Source organism: Acipenser ruthenus, chromosome 31 (genome assembly GCF_902713425.1).
Source record: "Acipenser ruthenus chromosome 31, fAciRut3.2 maternal haplotype, whole genome shotgun sequence".
NCBI lineage: Eukaryota > Metazoa > Chordata > Actinopteri > Acipenseriformes > Acipenseridae > Acipenser > Acipenser ruthenus.
Genome location: NC_081219.1, coordinates 12,443,416 through 12,463,052, shown reverse-complemented (window position 1 = coordinate 12,463,052; position 19,637 = coordinate 12,443,416). Strand labels below are relative to the sequence as shown.

General features: G+C 42.7%; 1 protein-coding gene across 12 annotated transcripts in view; it reads left to right on the top strand.

The window, feature by feature from the left end:
* The window catches only part of LOC117396749 (endophilin-B2-like), a 29,172-nt gene extending 10,536 nt beyond the window's left edge, over nt 1-18,636 (top strand). For 2 of the 12 annotated variants that reach the window (XM_059005224.1, XM_059005225.1), the window contains 11 exons: nt 335-463; nt 5,123-5,256; nt 5,381-5,473; nt 7,937-7,999; nt 9,173-9,220; nt 12,187-12,210; nt 14,212-14,301; nt 14,901-15,001; nt 15,218-15,232; nt 15,471-15,693; nt 16,420-18,636. In XM_059005224.1, coding sequence (XP_058861207.1) covers nt 335-463; nt 5,123-5,256; nt 5,381-5,473; nt 7,937-7,999; nt 9,173-9,220; nt 12,187-12,210; nt 14,212-14,301; nt 14,901-15,001; nt 15,218-15,232; nt 15,471-15,693; nt 16,420-16,527 — 1,028 coding nt within the window. In that variant the 3' untranslated portion in view covers nt 16,528-18,636. The remainder of the gene's footprint in view (nt 1-334; nt 464-5,122; nt 5,257-5,380; nt 5,474-7,936; nt 8,000-9,172; nt 9,221-12,186; nt 12,211-14,211; nt 14,302-14,900; nt 15,002-15,217; nt 15,233-15,470; nt 15,694-16,419) is intronic. The other 10 variants (XM_059005227.1, XM_059005228.1, XM_059005229.1 and 7 more) reach the window with 6 other exon arrangements.
* The last annotated feature ends 1,001 nt before the right edge of the window (nt 18,637-19,637 follow it).

Here is a 19,637-nt window from a genome sequence, read left to right as displayed (position 1 = left end):
TTTGTTGTTAAGAAATGAACAGTGAAAAAAATACCAAACTTCCAATTTGTCAACATTGCAGAGCACTGTTCCTTACAGTGTTGAAATAATTTATGTGAATTAATATTACCGTATAAGAAAACGAGACTGCAAGATTATAACTCAAAACGTCTGCAGCCTTTTTGATTTGGCTAAGGAGTGCTTGCATGACTTACACTTTCTGGAGCAGAACCTGTGTGTGACTGTCACCCCCTGGGCTGTGCTGTTTAACTCTAAACGGCACAGCCAATAGGGAGCCCTGGCTAGTCTCTTGCCACTCCCCTCCAAACCCCGCCTGTCTCCTCCCCTCGCCCAGGTGCTCGCATCGAGGAGTTCCTGTATGAGAAGCTGGACCGGAAGCTCCCCTCCCGCACCACCAACGGAGAGCTCCTGGGTCAGTACATGCTGGAGGCTGCTAACGAGTTTGGACCCGGGACTCCTTACGGTAAGTGCATGTTACAGTGTCCTCCCCTATGTACAGCGTTGGACACATCACTACATTAAATCAGTTCATTCATTCATTCATTTTTTGCAGGGATGGAAATAAGACTCCCATTGCATGGGATTTTGATCCATTCCTGGTTTCATTATGAGTTTAATAACACCTGAGCTTGTTACCGCTACACTGTGGCTAATCAAGTGTGTATTAAAACCTCCTTGCCTGGCTTGAAACCACAGCAAAGTCCTCAACAGTGCAGTGCCAGCCACATCAGAGCTAGTTTACAGCTTTCAGAGGCTGGCGAGGAGAAGCACTGAATTACAGTCTCTTGAAGCCTCCCCTTTAATGATGAGCAATTGCAGGAGAAAGACTGCACACAGATTTTTTTTTTCTCTGACTTCATGGAAAATTGGGATCAGATTTCACAGTGTAGTAAATTAGGGTGATAATTGGAACTCGGCAGCGCTATATCTTCGACTGTGACATTGTCGCCCACACACATACAAACTACCTCCTGCCATCTGAGCTCTCCTGCTCTCTGAACCTTCTCCTATTTCCATGTTTTATTTTTATATATATATCTCCATCCTGTGAAGTGTAAGCTTAATTTCTTTACAGTACTTGAGCTTCTCTGCTTGTGCCACTCCTGAGTTTTTACTTGTATGTGGAGTGGAAAGAAATGTAGCAATGCAGGGATGGAAGTAAGACTCCCGTTGCATAGCAGTTTGATCCACTCCTGATTTTACTGTGAGTTTTTAATACACACCTGAACCTGTTACCTACACCCTGTGGCTAATCAGGCTTCTGGAAGGGTTGAAACTGCTATGCAAGGAGTCTTATTTCCATCCCTGCGATGTGTGAAAGAATTTGCTACTGGCACCACAACTGGAATTCAAAAATAAAGATTCTTACCCCAGTGTTGCATGAGTAGCACAGTGTCTGGCTACAACAGGTGGTCTTGCAGGAAGTTACAGCAACGGTAGTAACATGTAAAGCTTGTACAGTATATCGCAGAATAGGAGCAAGGAACCGCTTTTTTTTGAGATTTCAAAAGCGTTTGCCACCAACATTTTATTTAATAACCTTCACGATGCTCCCAGTGGGGAAATATAAAAACGCTTGAAGGATGTCAATCGCAGTCGTATTTCCTGATTTAATAGACAGTTTATGGCCACCAGGAAGTGAGTTGAGAGCTATAGTAATGACTTGAGGATCCCCACATGTGCCATGCTTTTTCGTGTGGAATAATTGCTGCCGACGAGATGCTAAATTGTCTTGATGAGACCGGGGGAGTGTTCTGGAGTTAATGGCATGTCTTCTTTATAATCGTTTAAAAGCAATTTGCACTTTTCTACAGATAGCATTGGTTTCCAAAGTTCACATCAATTATTGGTGTTATCGATGCTTCACTAATGCATGTGTTTCAGTGTGACGGGTGAACAGCCCCCATTAGCCCAGTTATTTAAAGAGGAAACATCTGATACAGATCTTTCCAACCTTTTGGTTTATACCCATGCCAATAACTAGGAGGTCTATAAAGAGCTATATATAGTGTGTATATAAAGAAAGACAGCAGCATACAATATGTTTAGTTCAGTAAAACTGAATAGCTAGCTGAATATTAGCAAAAACATTTTTTAAAAATAGATGAGATTTAACCAGACTGCATGGAGACACAGTTTCAGCATGTTCATTAAACGCGTGTCTTGCTTAAACGCTTTATTTGCATTTTGCCCGTACTTCCAAAGACTACCGATGTGATCTATTATTGTGCTAGTAAAACGCTGTCACATTAAGTTCCCTGCAGATCATCTAATCCAAATGGAAACTTCTCATCACAGCAGTAGTAAACGCCTGCGTGTTTTCAAGTCTGAATCTAGAAACTACCGTGCGCTTGAACTGCGTGGGAGGAAGATTCGGATCTTCTGGTGACACAAAAGCTGGAAAAAAAATAAATAATAATTACTCGCAGCAATTGACTCTCAGTTAGATTCTGATCATGAATAATAGTATTTTTTACTTTGAAGTTCTGTCAGGGTAATGGATACAAATGCAAGACCATTAGCCCAGTATGGGAGCCTAAAATGCAGCTGCCTGTACAGCACTAGACAAACGGACCTTGAGCATTTCATAAAATTGCTCGGGCTAAACCCTGTACAAAAACTATAGAGACCCACATACATCTGTACTCGTGAGCCCTTGGAGAAAAGGATGGTAAACACTGGACCTGAGGCAAACCATTCTGTGATGTTCTTGCCTCTTCATGTGTGAGTGCTCATTAAAAATACAGCTTTTGTTGAACCCTGACAGCAGTGAATGCACCTTGTGTTGTATTTCCATTTGCAATACAGGCTAGCCCCCCCCCCCCCCCCCCCCCCCCCCTCACAAATCAATGCACTCTCAGTCCCTCTCAACAGCAGTGCTCTTGCCAGTGGAGAACAATGAGGGACAGGCTCCCAGGCTCTGTGATCGCGCTTCTGCCTGGTGCAGGTGCTGTTAACTGCGTTGCTGAATTCACTGCTGGATGTTACCAGATTGCTCCAAAACCCAACGATGAAATCGCTGCTACTGGACTCCTATGAATGCTCCAGTCACGGTCAGCAATGACAGCCTGGATTCGACCTGCGATCTCCAGGCTATAGGGCGCATCCTGCACTCCACGTGGAGCGCCTTTACTGGATGCACCACTCGGGAGCCCTATTACTGTGGTATATTTCACTGAACTAGTCAAATTCGATTTATAAAGAGTGAAGCATAGTGGTGGTAACAAAACGACTAGACATTGATGAACACGCTCTCAGATGACTCTGTATGCTCCAAGCAGAAGGAGAGAAAGACAATAGGCTGGATTCTGTCTCCTCTTTACCCCCCAAATTGTTTTCATAAAGGAAAAACTCAACCAAGTGTCTTATGAAACCAGGAATCAACAACCCAGATACTGACTGCAGTCTTTTGAAGTGGTTTCTTACTTGTTGTAGGGAGCACTTGAGTTAATGAAGGTGCTCTGGCTAATGCAATTCTCCTATATGGCCGTTTTAAACGTTCATCTAGTTAGAGGATAAACTGATTACAACTAATTTTATTTGGAAGGCTTTCAAATTGATTTTAAGGGTGGTGGTTTTGCAGCTGTATATTTCTTCTATCTGTACAGAAAAAAAAAACTAATGCTGGGCTTTGAAGTTAAACCTAAAATCTGGATTTGAGGTTTAACACTACATTATGAAAAATACACAACTCGTTTTTGCTTCTTCTGCAGCCAAAGTCATGGTCTTATTTAGTCATTTAAAGGAAGGTGGTATTTAGATCTGCCAGTGTTAAGTCAATTGAATAGACCCCAGTAAATTTTAATTTCCGCTATAAAGTTTTATATTGATGCAAGATGAACTGCTTATTATAAAAACAATACTTGTTCAATTATCTCCAGTGTTTTAATTAACAACCATCACACTGAAGAAATGAAAAAAGATTGAACTAAATTATTAAACGCAATTTAATCTTGCAGTAACTTATAGAACTGTTTATATATTGAAATGTACTGCAACAGAACGAGTTCCACACTGCAGTGATGGGATCGTGGGGGTGGAAATGCCAAAAGGCTGAATTTTATATATCCTAGTTTAGAAATCCTAAAAGAAAGTGTCTTCCATTGAAAGACTTCTTGTAGTATTTCTGAGCACTGTGTTTAATAGCTGTGGATGATAACCTGTGCAATGTGAGGGGAGTGCCCGGCTCAGCCTGCCTTTTATTCTCTTGTGTTCGAGCTGATGGATGGACAGTTCGATAGGCACTGCTGTCTGGTTTCTTTCTTTCTTTTAAATTGTGAGTTTTGCTGCAGGCTGTAAATTATTGATTGCAGCAAGCTGTGCCCAGAGTCTGCTGTTAATGTCAGAGCAAGACTACTTTCAGCGTGCAGCTTTGTGCTGCGTCCTATCGCTAGCGCAGGAACTGATGCTTCTTTTAGAAAATATTTCAACAGTTTTTTTTTAAACTTGTGAAAATACAAAAGGAAATCCTTGTAGGAGCAGGGAGGGCGTTTTCATGTTTTAGTTTTTGATTTTTGAAGAGAGCTATGTTAATGCAAGCTGCTGTAGGAACCTCGTAAATCATTTACCTGTTTGGGTTAGAAACAGGCTAGATTTAATAAAATGGTTTTGCAGTCCTGGAAAAATGAATCCTGCTTTCCGACTATGACTTTATTTGTGGTTTATAGCATGATGAATTGAAATGTCTTGTATTGCATTGAATGTTTTTTTTTTTTTTTCCCCTCAAAGTATTAGTCATGAAGCAAAAGAAAGGTCTAATGGATTTCTCCAGTGCAAAGCTGCATTAACCAGCCCCTTTCATGTCGGAGATGTACCGAGTCTCAGTGGAATAGCCATGGCTCACAATAGCAACCAGACTCTTGACTATTTTCAATGCCTGATCCTTTCTTAAACTCTCTGGTTTAAGTCTGTATCGATTCTCTTTTGCTTTGTTCTTCTGGTTCCTGAAGCAAATACAATCGAAAAGATTATTTTAATGAGATCCCCACTTTCCATTCAGAGATCCCCCCCCCCCCCCCCCCCCCAACTTTCCATTCAGAGATCCCTCGTTTTTCCCCCTGGCCGGTAGGGATCCTGTTTTGACCCTGTTCTGAACGGAGCTGTCCTGTGTGTCTGTTTTCAGGGAGCACCTTGGTTAAGGTCGGGGAGAGCCAGCGTCGGCTCGGGGGGGCGGAGCGGGAGTTCATGCAGTCCACGGCCATCAACTTCCTGACCCCGCTGAGGAACTTCCTGGAGGGAGACTGGAGAACCATATCTGTGAGTCTGGGAGCAGCTTCGGCGGGGTCCTCATTGTTTCGAGGGTGGCTTCATCGCGCCTGATTTAGTGATGCCATGTCCCACGCTTCTCTCTCTCTCTCTCTCTCTCGTCGTTTTCCTGCAGAAAGAACGGCGACTTCTCGAGAACCGGAGACTGGACCTGGACGCCTGCAAAGCCCGGTTAAAGAAAGCGAAGATCGCAGAGGCCAAAGCAGCTGTAAGTGTCTCACTCTGTCTCTCTCTGTCTGTCTCCCTGTCTGCTTCAGCATTGCACTGTGTGTATGCGCTCTCTGAGTACAGGAAACAAGACCGTGAAATCCGAAATTACACCGACATCCAAAACCCAAATGCACGTTTTAGCTGGTTAAACACCAGAGAGCTGTAGGTCAACTCTATACCATTTTTATACAGTGTATTTTTTGGCACTGTTAAAAGGCCCAAAAACATCGATAATCTTTGACAGCTTTTGATAGTACTTTATCAATGATGATAGCAGCATAATTAAAATCTCATCCCAGCCTTCCTCGTCAAACTGTAGTGCAGAACACAGTTTGCGTGACACATGATGTCTTGGGTGGTAAACACTCTGAACACCCCCCTTCCCCGTGGTCTGCGGTTTGCTGTAGTACTGTATGGTAAATTCACATACACTGCCGATACCATTGAAATGCTTTCAGTAAGCTGTAAGTAGTGGGAGAGATTTTAATTTAAAATTCAAGGTAACATCTAAGCATACATAACTCAATGTACAGGGTTGGCAAAGTCGCTTGACTTTGGGAGTATGTGACCGATGTAAACCGATACTGGCACTAGCAAAGTAGAAAGCCGAGGGGAACTCTTAGATGCAATAATAAAAGTGGCCATAGGGGGTGCTATTAAAGACCACAGGTCCATATCACATGGTTCTTCTACTGTGGGCAGTTATGAAGCTGTGTGTTTGAGTCCTCGGCTGTATAATTCAGGCAGCCAGCATTCACACCTCCATCAGTGTCTGGTAAAACTCCTGCACTCAGAGGGTTGTCTCTTTCACCATCCTTTAGTCAATCTTCAGTTGATTTTTAGAAAAAACAAACCGACCAACAACAAAAAACAACATACTGCTTGTACTAACACCTTTTTCTGTTGTAATCTGCGCAGTGTGAGGGAGATGTGAGTATCGCTTTGTGCATTGTGTTGCTGTGATCATATTCACCTAGAATACTAATCCTTTTCCTTCTAGATTTAATAATAAAAAAGTAGCTGTAAGAAAATTGATGAAATAAGTTTGTTACAAAAAAATGAATATGTATCATTTTATTTATTAGTTTTTGGTTTTAGAACTAGAATGTTTGCAGCAAAATAAAGTGATTTATTTTAATTGTTTTTTGTTTCTTTTAATTTCGATGTGTCATTTGGAAAGATATAGTGGAGCCAAACAGAAATGATATTTAATATTTTATTTTTGAAATCTTTTTTGCACCATGCATTATTTTTGCCTGGCGATTTGTTAAATTGGCTACGTATTGGCCCTAAATCACAGAAAAAAAAGTGCTGTTCTCTCCACTATACCTTCTGCTTGTCATATGAAATCATAAACCAGAATAACAAACGTGACATGCTGTTTGGTTTGAGGCAGAAAACAAATATGATTTTCTTGTCTGTTTAAAGGTCATGTTTGATCTAACCCATAGAGAGTGGTGCGGCAGACAGATAGTCCTTTGTTTAAAACCACACGTTACTTTAAAATATCAGTGCCCAGACCATGTGACACACACCTGTCATTCGAATGTGTTCCTTTTTAAAAAAAAATTGGAATATGAATACATTCTGATCAAACTCCTAGCCTGGTTCTGATGAAACCTGACCTTTAAAAACATGCATGGCTAGTGCCACAGAGAATACATCTTTTGTAGAGACTTGTGTTCCAGTGAAGCCTCATTTAATAAGCGCTGTCTATATCCAGTCTGGTTAGCAGCCTCCTGGAGGGATTCTGAGCAGCAGAGACTATAAATAAAGTCACATGGTCAACCCCATTGTCATGCAGATACATTTGTGACAGAGAAAGCAAGTGGCCTTCTCTGAGATTCGCAGGCTGCCTGCCCTGAATCGGAATATTTCATCTGGAGAATCTGCAGCGTGTTTTTAACAGAAAGCTTTGCACCCATTTCCTGTCCCGATTGGGAATTGCTGTCCCATTTTGCTATCAGAATGCCACCCCTGCTTGGCAGCGCTTTATTGAAGAGGTTTGACTCTGTGCTGAGGTAGCACACTTACTCCTAGCCTCATGTTGACCTTACTACTGTAGTTACTGTGATTGTTGTAGATCAGGACTGTGTCCTAAGAAGGGGCTTCTTGAATTAGACCCAGACCAGCAGTGACTGAAAGTCATTCCTGTCTGAGCGTTGTAATGGGGTCTCAGCACAATGTCCACCTTTGCCCCTGGGGTCAAAGATTGAAAATGTGGGTAGCGGACATACCCTCTCACCCAATAGAGGGATATTCCCTCAGGGGGAGGGTCAAGAGAGCAAAGGTTAAAGGGTATGGGAGGGGCCACGCTCACGATGCTGTAGAGAGAAGTATGGAGATATTACTAGAGCTTGTATCACTATTAACTCTTTATTTATGTATTGATTGATTTCTCCTTTTACATATGTTTGTGTTGATGCATGATTTGTATGTAAACTCTGTTCCCCGCTTGTAGGCCATACCCGATTTTCAGGAGACTAGGTCCCGTAATTATGTGCTGTCTGCCAGTGCATCTGCGGTAAGGCGCCCAGACAACCACATGCACCCACGCACACGCACACACACACACTGCCACAATCCCTCATCTGAGGCTACGATCACAAAACCTTTTCAACATTTTTGACAAAACCCCAGACTTCAGCAGCAGGAGCCTGTTCCATTGTCTGTGACACCAGGATGAGTTCGATGCATCGTCCCTGATCCTGATGTGATCTGATGCAGACCAGTGCTTTCGATTTGGCAGGTTTGTTCACGTCGGAGGGGGTGTGACCCCGCTATTCACAGCAAAGCAGTTTAATACGATTGCTGTTTCTCCTTGTTGCAGTGGAGGGGGAGAATGGAAGAAAAGAGAGAATGTGACACTTCTGCATTTGCTGTTCTGTAATTCCATACAGCACCTGTCCCTCTGAGCCTGTCTGCCTTGCTCATCTGTTACATTAGACTCTAGAATCCGAACCCTGCTTCTAAACTAGCGTATAATCCAAACCATGCCGCTATAGCAGCTGTAGAAAACAAACTGCAGTACCTCAATAATGTGATGGAAGTAAGACTCCCATTGCATAGCACTTTGATCTGTTCCTGGTTTTTGCTATGAGTTAAATAAAATACGACCTGAGCTTGTTCCCTATACACAGGCTGATCAAGCTCGTAGTAAAACCTGGAATGGGTGAAACCGCTATGCAATAGGAGTCTTATTACAATCCCTGGTGTGCACCCTTTGGAGCCAGACTGTCACTCCACACAGAAAGAAATATACATGCATACAATTATTTGCTGTTAATTCTCAGTTGATGAGAAGTTCCTCACTTATTACTGATCACATTGATTGACCAGCCTGTCCCATTCAGATGAAGCAGCAGACAGTGAGGGGATGCAGTACACCAGTGAACTATGGCTGATGGCGTGACTCAATTTGTTGAAAAGGTTGAACGATCTCTTGCTGCTTTGCTTATGGCATGTCACTGGGGAGTCTTTTTATTGTTCGGAAGAGGTCGAAACGCCAGGCTGATAAAAAGCAGCCCCGGTACGACACCATAGCGGTTACATATCCTTTACTGCCCTCCTTCAAATTTTAAAAGGGAGCTCCAGAGAGGCGTGGTTCTCCCTTCGGGGAGAGCGTTCTGTGTGATCCAGCAGTTCTGCCTCTTCATTCCGATACGTTCTGTCTTCTGAATGTGATTGTTTTAAACAGATTGCACCTCTTGTGTGCCGTAGCGCTGGGTGTGTTTCTGTTAAAAGGGTATGTAATGCCGTCTTTTTGATTTTGTCTGTTTTTAAATCATTAAACAAACAACATTTTAAAATACTATTAACCTTTACCAGCAGCTTTGAATCTCTAGATTTTAGAATTTATACTTCGTAATTATTCCATTTCCTTTGAGTGTGTTTAAAACACCAGTTACATTGCCTCAATTTGAAATGCCACGTCCATGCCAACATTTAAAATGTGTTTCTAATGCCCTCGCTGGTTCTCGTATATTCTGTGAAGTGGAGGCAGCTGGCCTGTTTACAGTACTTCTCTGCAATCTGTATGAACTCGTGTCTTGAATATGAATTCAGCCACAGGAAACAGACGCCTTTAAAAGCAGAAAGGCCTCAAGTGGAAGATACCATTAAGCGAGGAAAGGGTTGTGCAGCACATCAATGGAGGGGTCTAAAGGAGTAATAACCAAGGTTACATTTTTATAAAAGAATTAGCCTTTTATTAGTAAAACAATTCCTTCCTGTTGTACGGGTAAAAGGACCCCACCTGACCCCACTGCTAATAGGAACCTGTGGGGTCAGGTGGGGGTTATATAACCTGCAACACCTGGAAGCCACCAAGGTAGGCAAAGCCGAGGTCAATCGCAGTCAGGCCTCTGCTTTTACACACAGACCTCGCAGGGCTTTTAAATGTTGGTAAAAAGAGACGCAAAAATAAAAACGTGCTGTTCAAACAACACACTCAAAGACTTGTTTCGTGATTGTGCTCGCTGTGTTTCTTTTCACTGTTAAAAATGTTGAGCTGAAAGAACGGAAGACATATTGAACTGTTCAATAGCAGCCGGGGGTAATTGAATGTGGTGTGGGTGTGTGTGTGTGTGAGAGCCTTGTTCAGGACTATCATTGCTAAACTACACACTGTTTGAAAAGTATAGAGGCACATATATGAATATATCTAGACATCTTAGTCTGGTAGACCAAGGTACTGAGAACTTTATGAAGGAGTGCTGGCCAAGACTATGAGTTATATGAGCTCTATGCTATAAATCATAATGGCTTTATGTTGTGAATTATATTAGCTCTGTGTTATAAATGATATTAGCGCAATGGTATGATAGGCCCCCTCATTGCTTATGGCTCTCTTGTTTTGGGTTCTGTGCTTGTATTTTATACTATGGTTTGGAGTATTTAGATATTACAAGGACAGGAATATCGTAGTTCAGTTTTTTGCCTGGTAAAAGATCCCTCCCTGTGCTGTAGATCCGTGCAGGGATAGAAACATAACTCTGATTGTATAGCGGTTTGATCCATTCCTGGCCCTTTTTAGCTATACGCTGTGGCTGATCGAGCTTGTATTAAAACCTGGGATGGGTGAAACTGCTGTGCAATAGGAGTCTTATTTCCTTCCCTGTAGTTTTACAGTCATGTTATGTGACCTGCCACACTGGGAATGATTTCAATTAGTCTGTCCAAATTAAATTCTAAATAAACAAGCAAATGAAGATCAACACAAGAGAAGAGGGGCCAGTGATCAGGCAGGTGAAATGTATAATTTTGGTATGCACTCCTTTTAAGTTCTAGATGAAGCCTATAAATTGTAAAAAAATAATATTATTGGTGTAAAATTCATCTAAAGCATCATTGATCCTATATGTGAAGAAACAAGGTTTAATCAAACTGCTGTACATGTAATGCATTATGAGAACTGCTGCATGTTACTAAGCAAGGTAGTTAGCAAACTGTTGCACTCTTGGCAACAGTTTAATACAAAAAAACACTTGCCGTTGTAAATCTGAAAGAAGGCATCCTGAGCATGTGTTCTACATGAGCGACGAAGGCAGCCATAAATCACAACCTTGGTCCCTCAGTTAAAAGGCATACTTATTTCACATAGAAAGTTGTGGATGAACGTGGAAGCTTCAGTGTGGATAGGGGGGATGAGTAGGTGACGGGGCATCTTTGGCAAATCTAAACTTGTTGACACGGTGGTTGTATTGAAATGCAAACCCCTTGGTGTTCCCCCGGGTTTGTGTGAACACCACCTGCCGTTAAGAATGCGAATGGAACAGCATTATTTCATCACAAGAGCAGCAATATGTTTTCTCTTCTTCCTCTCTCCGCTACACTAAGCATGAGTGTCTGCCCACTCCACACTGCTGCTTGGAGTCTCTCTCACCCAGGCTACAGCTTCCTGTGCTGCCAGACCAGCCTGTGCACAGACTGCTGCTGCTCCTATAAGATTGAGAACGGTACCAGAATCACTGTTGTGTTGTAATGCTGAGCAAGCTGCCTTCAGTTTTAAAGCTGTTGGGGTGGGGGGTACGACTCTAAACTAGCAGTCGGTCAATTACAAATCTTCCCACCAGGATAGCGTAGCTGTCGAGCAAACCATTTTTTATTTTTAATTTATTTTTCTCGCATAGCAGTTAAGCCACCCTTTCAAATGTAAAATTCAAAGGGCAAGATAACTTTATGAGTTTGATTTGACCAAATGGGGAGTAATGCTTGAACATAATGAGATCTCTATTATTATTATTATTATTATTATTATCTCTCAATTGTTCTAAATTTTATTTTTACCCTTCAGTCGATACAAAGGGTGCATTTTTTTGTAATGTGTAATTCCCGTGACCTATGTATAATAGAAAAAAAAAAAAACCAACAGAAAACATTTAAACAGTCGTTCAAGGGAATAGTGGGTGATAAAAACAAATAACTATCCTTTCTTCTGGGGGCCTGGGTTCAAATCGGCCTCCAAAGAGATGGCAAGGATGGGCAAAGAGACTGCTCCCTGCACCCTGAGAGGGTGCAAATGGAGGGGGCTTTTCAGTCCTGCCCTGCTAGTAACTCCATCACACCCACCGTGCAAGGAGCTGGCAGCCCTACTGAGAGAGACTCTTAACATTGACTCCTAGCCGCCCAGTCTAACTGTCACATTCAACTGCTGAGTCACTACAAGATTCCAACACTCATCAAATTTCTTGTTGCTGTGTGGCTTTGCAGCTCTGGAGTGAGGAGGTGGACAAAGTGAGTATCAAAGACCAAGCCTTCAGAATTCTCATTCACCTTGTTAATAATTCTAATGCTATCCCATGGGGGACTTGAAGTAAACTGCAGTGTGCTGGTTCTACACCTCCTTCTAGACAGACAGACAGACAGACAGACAGACATGTAATCTGCAGGACTGTCGGGTGCCATCCCTGTTCCCCTGGATGCGTGGTTTGTTTTAGAGAATGCATAGATGTTAAAAACTGTGTTTTATTAACCTCCCTGGCATTATTAATACAGGCCAGTGTGCCTGGATAATTAAAAGGGCCCCCTCCTGTATTGAACGGAAAGTGTCAGACTTACTGAACCATGGGCTGCTTCAGATGCTTCTGTTTGCTGGTTTATTTAAGAGTAGCTGCTAGTTTAGACTTCTACATGGAAATAGACTAACTAGTAAATGCATGGAGTTATGTTGTCTTTAAATACATCGCTTTGTTCACTTTTTTGTTGTTGAATGGGCTGAGGGTGGGTTACATATAATTTGTAATCATTTCTAAATTCATTGTCAGTTTTATTTGCATGCATCTGTGACGTTTGGCTGTATTTGTTTTGGAGAAGGTATACTGCCCAGTCCTGTTCCTTTAAGAATTGGGGTGGATTCTCTGTGCATCGGTGCATTGCTCTCTAACACAGGGGATGCATGGATGCATGGATGCAGTGAAGTCCTAAAACAGGTTGCCTACAGCAGGTATGCACTTAGACCTGGAAGCTCATGATTGAAACAGATTGCATGGATTGAATTATGAGACAAGCTCAATACCAGTAGAGGAGTCCGATCTCGAGGGTGGGAGAAAGCTCTGCACTCCTTCAAACTTTAACTTTTAGGAATAAGGAATCTTAGACTTGACTTGTTCTGGATCTTGAAGTTCCACCGCTGATGAGTGGAAGCTTCTGTTAGCAGTCGGTGGCATGGTAACTGATGTGCTTATCATGGGATGCCATGTCCTCTCCCAGGGTTATTCAAGTAGATCCGCTTGGGGGTGTTGTTGCATGGAAGCAAGACCCCAAGGTAGTGTAGCGAGGCGCTTCAAGAAGTGAATACATCGGCATTACAGAGCACCACCTGTTCAGAGTAACATGTTCAGGGTTTCAGTTTCTGGAAATACAGTCGAGGAAAAGAAAGCAATGTGGGAAGGGCGGCCAGGTAGTATACCAGCGTTTTTCTGCTGTTTCGCTTTATATTTTTATATTTTATTTACTACATTTCATTGTCCAATATATATAAAGACTATGGCAGGATATTATCAAAGAGTTGAACTGAACTACTTTGATCAGGCTCAAAGTTTTTTTAAATGAATCAGATGTACGCCACAGATTAACTGTATTGAAAATAGCTAAACTGCACTTGTGCACGAATTGCTGTGTTTCGTCGGGGGCGGGGGGATCTAAACACAGCGGGTCTTTATTAAACAGTTGAAGGGCGGTGGTATTAAGATCCGCCGCTCTTTAGATTGTTAAAATAGACCCCATCCATGTGTTTTCGGTCTGCAGTTTTCATTACAGTAATGAAACGTACGCATGCATGCAATAGAATGTTTATTTGGCTAGCAGTGCTGCACAAAGCGATTGTTCGATGTTTTTGAATATATAGCTCCCTGCTGAAATCGGGTGAGGGTCATTGCTGTCGAGTGGGCTGATTTTCAAGTGAAGAAACAGCTGCTTGGGTTTGTAACGATTGCTGCCTTTCTTACTCTGGAGAAGCCACGCAAACCCAAGCAGCTGTTTCGTCACTTCTTTCACTCTGAACAGTAAATCTGCCCGATCGACACCAGTGAGCTTCACCTGCGGAGAGCTGATCTGATTAATAGAATAATGGGTTTGTGCAGCTCTGTTGAATAGCTGATCCCCCATGCTGAGTGACACCAGTCTGGGCTACTCTAGTTTATGTCGTTTCCGAGTCCATTTCAGATTGTGTTGTTTTTTTGTTTTTTTTCAGCTGTGTTTCTCAGTCACTCTACCTCCTTTCCGGTTGTCTTTTAGGCAGATCACGAGCTGCGAGTCGCCCAGACCGAGTTTGACCGGCAGGCAGAGGTGACCCGGCTGCTCCTGGAGGGGATCAGCAGTACTCATGTGAGTGTGTGTGTGTACAGAAATACTAAAAGAAACGTATTGAATTCATTGACAAACCTTTCCACTAGAAGTGTTTCACAGTCCGCCCCCCGAATGACCTGGTAAAAGCACGGCCGTGTGGCGTGCAGAGTGAGTCACACAGTCAGGGGAGCGCAGGTTTGTGTCCTGGCTGTGAGACGTTGCCGGTCTTCGCTGGGGATGCCAGAGGGAGAGTCACATTGCCTCTTGCGCTCCAGCGGGTTAGGGAGGTAAACCTGGAAGGGACTGTTTCTCCTGATTGCTCTACAGCGGACCCTGCTGGCCAGGTGCCTGGTGAGGTCAGAGCGGACACCTGCAGGGCTGGCCTTTATCCTCCAGAGGCCAGTAGCTCTCCGGTCTCCGCTCTCGAGTTCCTGGGTGTAGAACAGGAAGCTGGCTCGGTCGTGGGATCGCAGGACGCCCACTGAACCTTCAGTTGTCCTGAGCTGTGTGGGGGATTGCTGCGGTGAAGGGAACAAATACTTGGACATTCTCAACTGGGGAGAAAATAATTGGGCCAGTAGTGACTTATTGTTAATTGAGCTGCAAGTACCTATGATGTCTTTCTACCTGTTCCCCAGGTGAACCACCTGCGCTGTCTGCATGAGTTTGTGGAGGCTCAGGCTACCTACTATGCTCAGAGTCACCAGTACATGCAGGACCTTCAGAAGCAGCTGGGCAGGTAGGTGCTTTCGAGGGGAGGGGCTGAGCAGGAATCTGCTGCTTGTAGAGTTCCTCGCGCATGGTAACGATCCTGGACGTACTGAATGCATTCCTTGTAAAGGGGGTTAAGAAATAAACACCGGAGTATAATGATGTGAATTGATATTTGTTTCATGCAAAGACATGCCATCTTTTCTTTTCATATCATTTTTTCTTTTTCCTTTTACGCTGCCAGCGCCAATGGAGAAGTGTAAGTAAAGGTTTACGTGCAAAATATATTGAGAGCCCCATTAACAGGATACTGCCACGTTTTGTTTGTTTGTCATTTTCCACCCCAAAATAAATCCAGTTGCAGTCAGCAGAAGCTTTGCAGATTAACATTTAACCGAATATGTATTTTTAGATCGGATTTCTGTACATTAAGGGGCTGAGAGTAGTGAGCTGGTCACAGGTGGAGAGTTTAACTGTACACTTCCTCCCTCCCTCAGATTCCCAAACACTTTTGTGAATACAAACCCCACCCCTGTGCCTGGTGGCTCCTCCCCCTCCAGTGCAGCCACACTCCCGGTCCAGCCCTCGTCCAGCCCCCTGGACACGGGCACGCTGAGCATCGAGGAGGTGCAGCCCCCCGCCACCGGCACCCGCAAAGCCAAGGTCCTGTACGACTACGATGCAGCCGACACCAGTGAGCTGTCCCTGCTGGCAGATGAGGTCTGTGCCAAACCCGGCCGTGGAACAGCGTGCCATCATTCTGGGGGATCGGGGTTCTGTTACCCCAGTATTGATTTTATAATCTGTCTAGACCTAAATAAGACTGCATAGCAGTTTCACCCATGCCTGGTTTTACTACAAGCTTGATTAGCCTTGGTGTATAGGTAACAAGCTCAGGTGTGTCTTATTAAAGACCAGGGATGGATCAAACCGCTATGCAATGGGAGTCTTATTTCCATTCCTGGTTTGGAACAGAATGCAACCTTTTGTTTTCTGGCTGCACACAACTTTCACCACGAACGTGCAAAGTTGTCAAACAGCTGAAATTAGTATTAAAGGAGTACGAAACATTAATGATGTCAAACATGCATTTTTTGCATGGCAGGTGAGATTTTATAACAACTTACATTTTTTAAAAACTGGGGAAAATGTTTGGGTCTATCTTGAGCACTATACCCAGCCTTTGAGCCAATATGGGTCTACAGCACCCCCTGGTGGAAAGAATACCTCAGTGCAGCTTTTAGAATTGTGTGAAAATGTGAACCTGCGGACATAAAGGTGGACTTCAAGCTGAATCCCAGCCGACGATATCAATAATATGGGAGTTTTTCCTACATTTCAGTCAGAAATGAAATAGTGAATGATTGTTTAAGGACATGAAAGCAAATTGTAATGCAAAGTAGCCAAAAAAAAAGATACAAACATTTGTGTTTGTCTCCCTCTCAGTTAATCACAGTGTACACGGTGCCAGGGATGGATCCTGACTGGCTCGTTGGTGAGAGAGGAAACCAGAAGGGGAAGGTTCCTGTCACCTACCTGGAACTGCTGAGCTAAAACAGGCGGACGGACGGACTGACACGCAGCGGACCACTGAAAATGGGAAGAGTCACAAAAACGGAGGGGGCTGGTAACGAAATTGCTTTACAGCTCTGTAATCTCATCAGTATGCTATAGTTAATATGGAGCACTTTATAGGGCAGAAGGGCGTCGCTCACCACCTGGTTCTGCTCATCCTCTTCTAGGGTGTACTAATGCACTCAGTGGGTCGGTGTAGAACAGCTGTTAGCTGAACCCACAGATCTTTAACCAAGCAGCTTTATTTTCCACACAATAGTTGTTTTGCAAGTTGAGTCAATACACTTGTATACATGCTTCAGAGCAGTTTCGAAGATGCTCTATTAAAATGTTCTTAGAACTACAGGAGGGGGTGTCTTAGAATGCCTAGCTTGATTTTACTATAGGCCGAATTAGAGAATTGACATAATCTGATTGGCTGCTTTCACTGTCACTCGTTACCGTTATTTGAATTGCCTCCTCCAGTTATATACTTGCCAATGTGATTCAGAATGTCTCAACTGATTAATTTCGTTTATCTGATCTACTCCAAATACGAATCCCAGTCTCGGAGGATGTGAACGCTGTCTTCTACAGTGGCTGCACTGGAAAGAAATACACGTTTAAAATTGTAGAATTATAATCGCTGGTCTGGTTGAATCAGAAAGATGTATTATTATTTCAACAGTATTGGTGGACTGGATTTGAGAATATCTATTGGAAGACCAACCCCATGCATTTAATAATTGATAACCCGCTACAAACAAATACATTACTATATATACATTAGTGTCCAGTATACTGCCTTGAACAGCACAGTGTCATGCACTAAGTCTATTATGTGTACTTTGCAGCATCACTGAAAACCCACTGAATCCACAATACTGCAGTATTAGTAATCCACTTTGTAAGGAAGTTTAGACCAGAGAAAAAGGTCTGTTTAACAGATCTAAGTCACAGTGGTTCTTCATTCTGCCATCATTTCAATATTTAAAATAGGACCTTTTTTTTTACAGGCAGAAATCCTGTTACATGTTTGGTTTTCATTATAATATTGGTGCACAAAATGCCCTGTTTTTAAGGCACTTAGACAAAGGCAGTAAATCAGCCACTGTAATTTTAAACCAGTTGAATCCAATCCGATGCCTCTCACTGCGTCACATGCAAGCCGAGCCCTGACCCTGGATCAGGCTGCAGTGACGCCATGACCTCGCTGTGTATGAAAGCACATTGTCTAGCTGGGGTCACGTGTCTGCAACTGTGTTTGAAATACCATGTGACATTTAAACCAGGCCTTTCAACTGAACGGCAAATTAGCGTTGGCAGGTGTATAGTTGGATTGAACCATTGTGACGAGAATGTTAACTTAAATTAAAATAAAGAAATGCTAATTTTAAAAAAAAACATGATAATAAACCTTTGAGTTGTTGTATACTAACTTGAAGCATTGTGAAACAGTTTTTAAATGTTTTTTGGTTTGTTGTACATGTTCCCTGTGTGTTGTTTGAGTACATTCCATTGAGGCGCTATGTTTTATTCACTCACAGATGTTCTGTTTTTTTTTTTAAGGACAGCCTGTAAGGAAATTTAATACCAGAAAGTTACCCTGTAACCAGAAACGCTGAAAAGAAACAACATGTTGTAGGTTTTATAAATGATTGCAGGTCCTGTTGTCTGTCGAATGTTTTACGTGGTCTACCCGTATTTTAATGAATCAGACTTTTAACCCTTTCAGCCTGGCAGGACCTCAAGCTCCCAGCTTATCTTAGTGCCGTATGTTAAGACATGATGTCGGAAATCACGCTGGAACCTCACAGGACTCCTGAGCCCCAGTCTGAGGACTAAAACATCATTTGGGACTGAAAGGGTTAACCGGGTGCACTATAATCAATAGACCACGCTCTCGACACAAACAAAATCCATTCTCTGCCGCTGCGGACGTGTCGTATTAATCCAGCTTCTACGTTTTGTGTTGGGCTTTGATTCCCCGATTTGTGTTTTATTTGTATGTTTTGGTTCCTGTTTTGAGTGTATTTATTGCCTGTTACTGTATTATGCATAGTGAATGAATGAATCTGTTCAAATGAATAAAGGACAGCTTTATTGGAAGCCTGTGTTTTATTTCAGAGTAAAGTTTCTAAGCATGATCGCACAAAACTAAATCACACGTCCTGGCGACACCTGGCCTAGGCTCTCTGACAGCGAAGTTCATCTCTTTGGGGTTGCTGGATCTTTACAGTCACTTTTTATTCTTGGTATTAGGCAATCACGTCTGAGAAACGAAACAGCCACAGTTAGGGACGTGTCAAAATTCTGCATCTTATCCTGTGTAGAGGTGTCATCCTGCGCAGAGAAGATATGACGGTTCTAAAGTTCACTTTTCTTTTCATGTTTTAATAGTAGTTACAGTAGGTTTATAAGTTAATATGCCATGTGTAGGGGATCTTTTTATTATAATATAATTTATTTCATCCAGTTTGAGCTGTCCAGACTGTGCGAGATGTCTAACTATGAGAGACACCCTACACACGATGTATAGGAGCTCAGTCACGGTGACTTCAGCAGCTTAGTGCGTTTCTGTCTGACCCTGACCCTCTTAAAGCTATACAGAGATGGCTGTACATTTCAATTTCTTCATGAACTGGATAGCAAAGCTCCTCATCCCAGAATCTCCTTGTGGAGAAATCAAAGAATTCCACAGCGCCAGGTGAGTGCCCGTGCATACAGGTCACATGCAACACGTGGTTAAGACAGCCAGGACTCTGCTGTCCCTCCGGGTAAGTTGGCTGTAAAAGGTCATTTTGTAAGCCTGTTATTTAAATTCTTATAATAAATTGTTCTCTTATTTTTTTTGTAGGAGAAACTGGTAACAACGCAAAGGAAATGCAATTGCTCAAATCCTATTCATGTTGAGTTGTGGTTCCAGTATACAGTACTTTATTAGATCATAACACGTCAAACTGGACTTGCACAGGGATATACAATGCATATATATATATATATAATATATACCGAGCATCAAAAGAAACTTATCACTATTATAACACATTTATTTTCGAAAAAGAATAAGGTATATAAATGGTGGACTTTGACGAAATGTTTTTGGTTTC